At 37.2% G+C, this 11482-nt stretch overlaps 2 protein-coding genes across 5 annotated transcripts in view; both read right to left on the reverse strand.

Annotated features, from left to right (window-relative positions):
• Window positions 1-1151, reverse strand: part of Vps13D (vacuolar protein sorting 13D) — a 99593-nt gene extending 98442 nt beyond the window's left edge. For all 4 annotated transcript variants that reach the window (XM_067787125.1, XM_067787123.1, XM_067787124.1 and 1 more), the window contains exon 1: window positions 961-1151. In XM_067787125.1, coding sequence (XP_067643226.1) covers window positions 961-1057 — 97 coding nt within the window. In that variant the 5' untranslated portion in view covers window positions 1058-1151. The remainder of the gene's footprint in view (window positions 1-960) is intronic.
• Window positions 1152-3262: 2111 nt separating this feature from the next.
• On the reverse strand, window positions 3263-6856 carry LOC137254110 (armadillo repeat-containing protein 8-like). The gene is made up of 8 exons (XM_067791848.1): window positions 6561-6856; window positions 5555-5764; window positions 5258-5489; window positions 4732-4969; window positions 4454-4669; window positions 4230-4301; window positions 3622-4176; window positions 3263-3561 (listed from the first exon to the last, which is right to left on the reverse strand). Exons 1-8 carry the CDS (start codon window positions 6787-6789, stop codon window positions 3319-3321), a joined length of 1995 nt encoding a protein of 664 aa, XP_067647949.1. The 5' UTR covers window positions 6790-6856; the 3' UTR covers window positions 3263-3318.
• Window positions 6857-11482: the final 4626 nt, after the last annotated feature.

Raw genomic sequence — 11482 nt, forward strand, 5'->3', positions numbered from 1 at the left:
AGCACCTTAATGGTGCTGTTACCGGAGCGTACCGGTTCTGTTTCCGGCAAAGGACCATCACATCGATAACACTCCCCAAAGCCTTCGGGGAGCAGCTTTATCGCTACAACTAGAACAACATGCAGCGGTTTCACCGGCATGCAAAGATACATATGTATGTACATATAAAATAGTGAATACGCAATTTGGTCCCAAAGCGATTCTGTTTTATTCTGCAATGTCATTAACTATTTTCACCATAATGAAACAACACATAAACTTCGGAATCCTCTTGTAACAAGATATATCATTGAATTTGGTAATAGTCTAGTTGAGGGGTCGACTGCTAATACGTTACCAAAAACATCGAGAGAGGTGTCAAACGACGCGTATTAATCTCGAGAACAATAATCCGATGGCGGAAAAGAAAAATTTTATCTCTGTCCGGAGATATTTGCATTTGAAGTTGGCGATTTCCATGTGGTTGTTGTTGTGTTTGTACCCCCAAAAAAAATTGTGCATCACCGTGGCGGTAGCCACGGTTATACCACACACCCGGACTTGGCATGGCGTAGCCCAGGGTTATTTTTTATAATAGCGGCCGAAGGCCGCCAACGCAAAAAAATGTTCTGCACAAAAATACTATGGATCTGACCCCCGGTTTCGGAGGTACCCGCGGGTCATTTTTCGGTTTTTCGTTAATATCTTTTGAATGCGTTAAAATTTTTATTTTCCGCCTTCGGATTATTAATACTGATGTCAAGACGCGTCGTTTGACACCTCTCTCGATATTTTTGCTAGCGTATTAGCAGTCGACCCCTCAACTAGACTATTACCGGCATTAAAAACACAAAATTATATTTATCGAGTTTTACTCTTTACATTAAGTACACAATTTTGCATATAATAAATAATTATGCGCAGCAAAATTGCTATATAAAAAAATGTATATTTTTCTTGAAAAGAATCAGCAAAACCCACCTGAAAGCAAAGCAACAGACAATTGTTGTGGATTGAAGTCTTCCAAATATTTGCCAAGATATGTATTTAAAACCCACGATATTAATTCGTTTAACATAATTTGTCGTTTCTGCACATTGATTGAAACAATAAAAATTCTAATTATCTCGAGTTTTGTTTACGATTTCATAATGGAAATGTTAGGATAGGAATAACAGCAATGACCAAATATTAGAGATCACATTTTGAGAATGTCAAAAAGAAGCAGAACTTGTACAGAAAATCCCGAAAGCTGCATTAGTAAAGGTCCAATTAATGGTGACTTATAACCATAAAACCATAACCATTTAAAACAGCCGATCGAACCTACATTATGGAAATCAATATAATCGATTAATGGTGCCATACCATAACGCTAACACCATAACCATACCATTGCTAACCAATTGGTTTTTGGTTTCTCGCCATATCCATAACCTAAAAATATTCGAGTTGGTGGATTTAAAAACTTTTTGTGGATGTTGTTCATTGTTTTGGATACGTTATAACTAAGAGACTTATTTTTTGTGGAATATGTTTGTAATTTTTTTGCGTTTTCTTCATTTTTGTGAAATTTTCACGATTTTTAGGTTAGGCACCGTTAATCGATCACATTGGAGATGGTTTTGGATATGGGTATGGTTGCGACTATTGCGTTAGGGTTAAGGAAGTTTAATTCGCCCTAAAAACTAATTGGTTGGCTATGGTATGATTATGGCATTAGCGTATGCACCATTAATCAATTACATTGATTTCCATAAGGTATGTTCGGTCAGCTGTTTTATCTGGTCACCATTAATTGGCCCTTAAGGAAGTTTAATTTGCCCTTTATGTTTGCGATATCCATATCCGTATAAAATAGATAATAATTATTTTACTATGTCCAAATTGACGCCTAAAACTTGTTAAATGGACAAAGCATTTGTAAATGTGTTAATCACAAGGAAATTGTTGCAAATTGAACCATTTAACTCGTTCAAAAACCAGTTCGACACAAATTTTCTTTCATTTCTGCGCTCTTGATATCGTTTAAAAGATTTTAGTTTAGAGTTTAAGCCAAACGAAAGCTAGAATTTCGGGGCAGGCCTAAAATTGTCATCTGTTTATTACTTAAAAGAAATCTATAAAATATGAAAAAACAATTTTAAAACATTTGCAAAAGTGCTAAAATATTAAAATCGAAAGCGCTTGTTAAAATACAAAGTGAAGAAGACCCTCCCTCTTACCAATCCCCCGTTGGGCAGAAGTGCTGTGAACTGGCTTCTCCATGTGTACATATGTGTTGTTGCATTTGCACGTTAAACTTTTTTCGGGATCTGGATCACTGTCCATTGGATCGCGGGGTATAATATCACTCATCAGCCGCGTCGCGTGGATTAAAAAAAAAAAAAAATACACAGCCGTCTGGACGGCTTTGCTTGAAATATGTTTTCCCAATTAAGCTAAGGGCACATTGAGCTGCACTGAGCAACGCGGCAACTCATATTCTTACGCAGCAACTCATATTTAGCGGCAGCAGCACTACGCGGCGCGGCCATGTTGATCAAATAGGCAAAAAATGAAGCCCCGCCGAGTTTCTCTTCCTATTTGCGTCGTACTTAGAGTGATTGCCAAACACTGCCGAGTGGCAAACCCGCTTAGAAAATTTTTCTTCTAATTCTTGTTTCTAAAATTTTGATGCTGAGACTTGAGAATCAGAGGTCGTGATATTTTTGTACATATGTATTTAGTTGTGATGGGCAGATGTCGCCGTTGTATTTCAGTGAACCAAGCAGCGCCATCTATTTTTGAAAAAATAACTGTAGCTTTGCTAAACTAAAAAGAAACTAACAAATTATCTGGCTCACCAATTGAACCAGACCTCTATCTGAATTTATCTGGCTCAAATCATTGTTGCATTTACATGCACAATTATTTGTCTGGCTCAGGATCTTTGCGACAGGATGATTGCTATTGTCTGGCTATGGTATGGTTATGACTAAGCTAAATCACCAATTTTCATTTTCAAGATAAAGAAGCTTGCAATTTCCTTAGGCTGATATATCGTACATGGCCCTGGCTCTAACCTATTCTTGATAAGACTGTTAACATGGTTTCACAGCGTGCAAAATACCGTAGTTTAAATTACTACATTTTTTATGGTTTGCTTTATCATAAAACAATTTACGTTCAAAACGCTACAGTATATTTCAACAAACTGTTTGGAAACATAAAACTATAGTGTTATAATAATAATGTTAATCAAATACATATATACAACATTCGACGATGAAAAATTTTCATATATGGGTGAATGTATATATATTATTTTTTATATATGTATTTCTTTAATAAATATAATTACTGCAAAATCTCCGGGTAGAAATGTTTACATTGTATAACAATTTTCTTTAAAGTTCTGCTTATATAATCTTCACATTGTGATTTGTTTCGTATAGTTTTCTTATTTAATTCATAAACATTTTTAATAATATTTGATTCGCTTAGGCGCGAATACTTTTCCATAGACCACGAATCCTTCCTATGCACAAGATTGGAAATTGCGTGAACAGCGCCCGCCTGCACTTTTCTATCTGAATGAAACTGAAATCAAATATTAATAGATTTACATTCAACTTTGCACAAATCAAGTTTATAACATACCAAAAATTCGGCCAAGTGCTTCATGATTTTGTTATCAATTATTATATAATCAGCATTCTCGGCCTCAGCTGCAATGTTGCCAATAATACATAATGCTTGTTCTTTACTTTCGGCTGATTGTTGAGACTCTAGTAGCTTATTTATAGCTTCGAGTATTTGTGACGCATGCGTATTCATTATTATTTCAACATGATGAGTTTTACTCAGTAGATTTCTTAACAGCCCTAATGTTTTCATCACAATCTTTGTATCGGTATCGTTCAGCAATTCCAAGATACGTTTTATTCCTAATGTATTTATAATATCGGTTTTTACAAATAATTCAGACTGAAACGACAAATTCATTAAAGCCCATACGCTATTTAATCTAAGTGAGGGATCTTCATGCAATGTAAACTGGCATAATTTATCAATAATGCCAGCATTTATAATAGGTTCCTTAGATGGTGAAAACTCTAACAGAAGATTGCATATGGTTGAAGTAATGGAAATTAGATAATCGATCGAAGTTTCGGTTGCAAATATTTCCATTAAAGGCTCCCAAATTGTATAATCCTGTAAGGAAAGCTTGGTTTATTTTTATTTAAATATATATTTGTATTTTGTACTTGAAAGGTGGTACGTAATTGCTGTACAGATCTTGATAATGAATGCAGGCATCTAATCGCAGCTAGTTTGACCTGGAAAAAGAACACAGGAATAAGTTAATTTGTGAAGAAAAAGTTTAGCCAAATAAGATTGTTTTGTAGTTTTTAATAGGATATCTTAAGAACAAAAAAACATACAGTTCCAAAGCAGGTTATGACTACTACGGAAACGCATTCATGCTAACCTGTGTATTATTATCTTTTAGGCCATTTAATATAGCATTTATTAAGCCATATGTATCCATTAAACGTTTACGAATCGCCTCATCATTTGCACCCAATGACGCAAAGCAACACAGAGCTGCTTGTTTAACTGACGGGTCTTCACTTTGTAGTAAATGTGATAAAGACTTTAGCAAATGATTTGTTATGGCTGCGGTGCGCTGTAATTCTGAATCAACCTAAGAAAATATATATGAATTAAAGAATGTTAATTAATTTTATTTTTCATCTATTACAGTACCTCTATTAGATATGCAAGCGTCTCTGAAGCAGAAGCTCTTATTGAATGATCAAAATTTTCAGCGCATAGTCTCGCTAAAGTTGGCAAAGCTTTTTGCGATATTCTGTTGTCTGTTGATGGTAGAGTACCCGATCTATAAACATAAGTTAAGCATCTAGCCGCAGTCAATTGTATTTCTGGACAAAAAAGTCTCGACATTAACGAATTTAGGATATCTGGCAAGGATCTGCCCTGAAAACTAAGGAACAAAATGTATTTTATTTTTTTATTTATGTATGCGCATATTGTCCGCTGAGTGAAAGGCCGAACTATATGGTTATTGGTATTATTGTACAGATAAAAACACTCTTGGTGAGCGCTACCGGTGTGTACACTGGTCTCTTGTATAGATAATCCTAAGTAGGATTCAACCGATTTCAAAGATATTACGTCGAGATAAAAGTTATAAGACGAAAGGGTTCTCACTCAGTATTTCAAACGTAAATATTTAGGTAGCTTGAAAATGCAATAACATTTTAAAAAATACCTTGTAACACATATATTATCCGCTACCGAACGATTTGAATAGCACATGCAGGCTAGGCACCGTAACGCCGGTATTTGTATATCTTCATCATCATAGCAAATAATTCGAGCTAAAATATGCAGAGTGCCAGCTTGCAAAAGGCGCAGTTGATCTTCATTTGTTTGACAGACGGAAAGAAGTATACTTGTAATACAAATTTGAGTTTTCAATGAACTATTGGCCGAAGCTAAACCTGGGATTTAGAGAAAATTTACATGAATTTAGATGCAATGAATAAATAAAATAAAATTTGCTAACGTAAAAAATGTTTCAGCACATCTGCATCTGCAAAAAAATCCTTTTTAGGTGCACACGGATGTTCAAATATCGAACGTAACGTACTGAGGCATGTTTCAACACATTTTTTACTATTACTTTTTGAAGTAATTTCCTTTAGCAAGTATGGTACGACATTATATTGTTTAACCAACATTTCAACTTGCTCTTCCGAACCTTTCGCCAAGGAGCCTGAGATAAAAATAGGAAGCAAAAGAGATTAGTTTTCAAAAACAAACAAATGTATAAATATATGTATATGTAAACTTAAACTAAATTTGAGGGAAATAAATTTGGTGTGCTCGGGTACTAGCCACTTATCGGACCTTCAAAATAGTTTTAAAGTTAACAGTGCCACAAAAAAAAACAAGATAGGTAATGGAATGTTAAATGTGTCATATAGGTAGACCAGCCAACGAGAAGCACTTCCCACGGCAACCGGTTCTGTGTACCGGAGCGACTCGGTATTTTTCCCGACCAAGGGCTGTCATTTCAGTGTGACCCCATTTAGTTGGTTCCGTCCCTGGTCGCACCTATTGGCTGGGGCGAAGCACTGCTACAACAACAAGTACTTATATAGCCACCCAAGTGGCAGACTTGATACTGGTAATGTGCCTTAGTGGGACGATCAGGCTGAGATAAAAAACAGTGGAACGATATAACACGTGCAAAAAACACACCCGCAAATATGCGACCGTTACTACCAATAGTAGTATAAAGAGGCCGGCTGGAGTTATGCACTATAGAGCCATAGCGTATCGCCACAATGCAAATTAAAGACAGATTCTTCAAAATATCAGTTACGTGCGCATACCCCACATGGGGGGAGAAGAATGCACCAATAAATGATTAACGAATTTGCGAAAGCTATGTACACATGTATTATTGTTAAATAAACGTACAAACACATATTAGATACAATATTGCAAAAATCTTTGAACAATCTATTTCAGTATCTTTTGTGTCCGCAAAAGTATCTAAAACTCACCTAAGATGACAAGTGCATCCATTTTGCGGTCTGGGCTTTGATCTTGATCAATGCAACTATTGATTATGACAGGAACCAGTTCGTGCGAGATGAGTGCACCTTTCTGTTTGTTACTTCCAATGACCGCATCTTTTATTTGTATCAATGCGTCTCGGCATTCTACTCCATCACCATTCGAGATTACATATTTCAACTCATCCCAATTTGCTTCCTGAGATATTGTCCACATTTTGAGGATTATTTAACTATAAATATAGTACACTTCTCCAAATTTCATCCCGGAATGCGAGTGTGTGATATGAAATATGTCAAAGCAGCTTCTTTTTGGACTGCGCATTCACAATGGACGCTTTCAGCAAACACAACTGTTGATCGAGCATTGAGTGATTTCTGGACCTGTTTTCTGTTATAATATGACGGCTGCATTGAGAATTTATGCAAGTGACGAATGTGTGGAAAAAATCGGTCACAATAGTAAACGGCCTCGGTTATCTGTTAAATCGCTTTTCGAATACTTAAATAGTCGACTGGTACCTATATGGAATTTTTTAAATATTTTAAAATGTTTTCTTAATTGTCTGCTCATATTTTCTCTATATGTTCTCTGGGTTTCTGTAGATACATTTAAGTACATTTTAATATTTTGGATATTTGCAGTTGAAGTTGGTAATTTTCATTTGGTTGTTGTAATGTTGTTGTAACCACAAGAAAAGTCGTGAACATAAGTGTTTTGCGCGGATATATTTTTGATCTCCAAACCGGTGTGGACCCACCCAGGGTAATTTTTTATAAGCGCGGCCGAAGGCCGCCAACGGAGAAAGGTGTTCTGCGCAACAATCCTTGTGGGTACACAACATTACAACAACTACACCGAAATCGCCATTTTTAACTGGAAATATCTCCGGACAGAGATAAAATTTTTATTTTCCGGCTTCGGATTGTTGTTGCCGAGATTAGTACGCGTATTTTGACACCTCTTTCCAAATTTTTGGACGCGTATTAGCAGTGTCATGCTGTCGTATAGAGTTACCTTTTTGGTAGCGTATCAGCAGTCGAACCCTCAACTAGTCTTTTACCATTTAAATGAAAGGTTGGTTTGAAACCCAGGTGGCCATTCATGGCACTTCAACTTATTAATCGCGAGCAAAACACAAACCCTTCTACAATTCTCTGGCTATTCGCAACAGCCATTAATTGACTGGTAGATAGGTATGGCAATGGAGGAATAGGAAGATTTTACACTTGTAGGAATTCTCAATGGACGAATAGAAAACCAATTTCACTCAAACAACAGTTTTTTACAATAACACAAAACGGACCTTGAACGTATCGTTGAGGATTTCTGATCTACATCATAAAGGGCTAATTAAACTCCCTTAAGGCCAAATTAAACATACTTAACCCTAACGCCATAGTCGTAACCATACCCATATCCACAACCATCTCCAACGTGATCGATTAATGGTGCCTTAACCTAAAAATCGTGAAAAATTCATAAATATGAAGAAAACGCCAATTACAAAACATATTATGGATATGGCGAGAAACCAAAAACAAATTGGGGCTATGGTATGGTTATTGCGTTAGCATTGTGGTATGGCACCATTAATCGATTATATTGATTTCCATAAGGTAGGTTCGATCAGTTGTTTTATCTGGTTATAGTTATAAGTCACCATTAATTGGCCCTTAAGTAAGCAGTTGTTCTCTGGTATTCACTACAGACTTCCGATTTGTTCTACAAAATATTTACAATTATCGATTTAACCGGGGGCTGGCCGTCCTGTATAGGTTGAAACGAAAAAGTAAAATAAAGCTATCCGATAGTTTGCTATCCTCCAGGTAAAATCTAACTTAATCTTAACTTAAGAAGATATGGTAAAAACGACCCTCAATGTTTGAATGTAACGTCAATTTAAATTTTTTTATTTTTTTTTATTTTTAAAGCGGCAATTACCCACCGACGTGTGCCGTACGTACTGACGTTTGTCGTCCGAAACACATTTGACCGAGCCCTCAAGCCCGTGAGAATCAATGTGTGTATCTGTGTACATGTACATAACATATTTGCGTGTTTATTGTTTACAGATAAGCACTGTTGCCATTGACCATTTTGCATGCATGCTTATGGCAACATCAACTTTTTCCAATTTAATTTTTGATGTTGTAAAAGGCTGGAATTAATATTGTCACGGATATTAGCATCACTAAGCTAAACCATCACTAAGCTATACCATCACTAAGGCGATGATAAGGCCATGCCAAGCAGTATTTACGTCAATAATCAAATCATGTATCCATATAAGGCAGCCGAAAGAGATGTCACACACAGATGCATTTACTTATACCAAAGAGGATAAATACAATAAGAGCCGTCACTCGTTATTTTGTGGCGAGTATCTCGCTGGAAATTGAGAAAATTGATGCATTTATCCATGCCGTGTAGGCCCCTTGTGCAACTGTGATCTTTGGAAAGAGAATAAAATTAATTAATTAAATACAGTCGAAAAATAAACACAAAATACCCCACGAAAATGTATAGAAGACATTTATAAACATCTCGCCAAAAAAAAAAAGTAGCGACTACCTCTCAGTATACATCGAGTAAATGCCAAAAAAATAACGAGTGACGGCTCTTATTGTATTTATCCTCTTTGCTTATACGCCTATGTGTACTCGAGAGACTGTAAACTACAAACATTCACATCAATAATTCAATCATTATGTATCTACATAAACGAATAAATAATTGCGTCTACACATATGTACGTATACGAGCATCGGAGCGGCAATGCACAAACACATGCATATATCTTATCTGAGTTGTCACAAGAGAGGGCAATAATTTGTGCACGTAGTTGTGGCTGGCGATTTTGTAGCCGAAACTAACTAGTAACTTCTGGAAATAGAAGAGCCTAGATGTATGCAGCGTAAACCATAAAAGTGGCGCAAGCGAGTAAGAAGGAATTCAGTTTGATTTGAGTTGTCAAGCAGTTACGACTAAGACGATATCTAGCGAGCAATAGCAGTATTATTTTGAATAGTGGAGTTTCATTTGAGCTATCAGTTTGGTTATTAAGCTATTCGTTGCACAGTTTGAGTGTTATTGTGAAGTATTTTAATAAAAGCCATTTTTCCATTATTCAATATTGGAGTTATTTATTCAACAGTTTAGCGATACGAACCTAGCAAAATGGCAAATAATAGGAATTTGCAGCAAATTCGTTACAATATTAAATAAATATAAATAGATAACATATTTATAATCTGCACTTTTACATAATTATTTCGAATCATTTTCACAATTTTTCAAACTTAAATTAGGTGTTTTTGCATAAAACTGCAAACGGTCAAAAATTAGCGCACAAAAGTTTACTAGGCAACTCTGTCTAGTGAGAGAGCGATCAGCTGACACGGTCTTACGAAAAAAATCAAAATTGTTTTGATTTCTACGTTCCGGGCTACGTACGTACGGGCGTTGCACATCGGTGAGTTTTCGTTTACATTGCACACTCATAAGATAGGTCGTGTCAGCTGACACGTTTTTGGTACGTACGTTCGTGAGTAACTGCCGCATAACGCTTGAGTTTGAACTCTTACTTATCCAAAATCAACCCTGCCTAGGCGATGTTCGTTCTGTATGTGATGTATCCCTAGATGTCACAAACCATATTTTCAATTGTAATTTGAAACCAACGACCTAAACACAATCCACTGGACAAAACCCTCACGCAGAATGCTCAGCTAGATATGTTCTTCGCCTACACTCGAATCTACTTGCTATCTCCTATAATGGTATACTGAATATTTAATACTGCTGTGAAGCCAATAGTTGTTGTTGTTGTTGTAGCAATGCTCGCCCCACCTAATAGCCACGACCGATCACAAATTGTCATCAATATCCTAACGGGAGTCCAAGGAAACTTGCCGTTTCAACAGGGGTGGACCATAACGAAAGCGGTGTTAGAGGCGTTGGTTCCACATTACAATTAAAGAGATGGTTGGTGTCATGTGGGGACACATTGCAAGCGGGGCATACATTTTGTATGTCGGGGTTGATTCTGGATAGGTAAGAGTTTAACCTGTTACAGTATCCAGAACGAAGTTGAGCAAGAGTGACACGCGTTTCCCTTGGGAGTATGCGTTCCTCTTCCGCGAGTTCTGGATATTTTTCTTCAAGTACTGGATTCACCGGGCAATTCCCGACATAAAGGTCCGACGCCTGTCTATGGAGTTCACCAAGGACCTGCTTGTGCTTTTTCGCTTCATACGGCTGGGTTCTCAGGTGCCGTATTTCCTCAAAATGCTTACGGAGATGACTCCTTAGGCCCCTAGGCGGTGCTGGTTCGTCAATCAGATGTCTGTTGGGATGCCCAGGTTTCTGGGTATTTAACAGAAACTGTTTGGTCAGCATCTCATTTCTCTCCCTGATGGGGAGTATTCTCGCCTCATTATGCAGATGGTGTTCTGGGGACATAAGAAGACAGCCCGTGGCGATTCTGAGAGCAGTATTTTGGCAGGCCTGTAGTTTCTTCCAGTGGGTAGTTTTTAGGCTTGGCGACCATATGGGTGAGGCGTAGCACGTAATCGGCTGGCTAATTGCTTTGTATGTGGTCATGAGCGTTTCTTTATCTTTTCCCCAGGTACTGCCAGCAAGGGATTTGAGGATTTTATTACGGCTCTGAATTCTCGGAACAATTGCGGTTGCGAGCGCACCAAAATGTAGATCCTGATCAAACGTCACACCCAAGATTTTGGGGTGTAGGACAGTCGGTAGCGTAGTGCCATCGACGTGGGTGTTCAATATGTTCGACATTTGGGGCGTCCATGTTGTAAATAAGGTCGCGGAAGATTTAGTCGGTGACAATGCCAGGTTTCGCGAGGCGAAAAACTGGAGAGATCAGGGAGATAGCCGTTTATTT

This window comes from Eurosta solidaginis, chromosome 5 (assembly GCF_040869045.1).
Source record: "Eurosta solidaginis isolate ZX-2024a chromosome 5, ASM4086904v1, whole genome shotgun sequence".
Lineage (NCBI taxonomy): Eukaryota > Metazoa > Arthropoda > Insecta > Diptera > Tephritidae > Eurosta > Eurosta solidaginis.

What these genes read in the sequence shown, in the direction of transcription:
- LOC137254110 (XM_067791848.1), bottom strand. Translation starts at nt 6,789, where the DNA reads ATGTGGACAATATCTCAGGAAGCAAATTGGGATGAGTTGAAATATGTA. An exon ending in GGATGCACTTGTCATCTTAG is followed by an intron (nt 5,765 to 6,560) that starts GTGAGTTTTAGA and finishes TTTTTATCTCAG; the next exon opens with GCTCCTTGGCGAAAGGTTCG. An exon ending in GATAATATATGTGTTACAAG is followed by an intron (nt 4,970 to 5,257) that starts GTATTTTTTAAA and finishes TTTGTTCCTTAG; the next exon opens with TTTTCAGGGCAGATCCTTGC.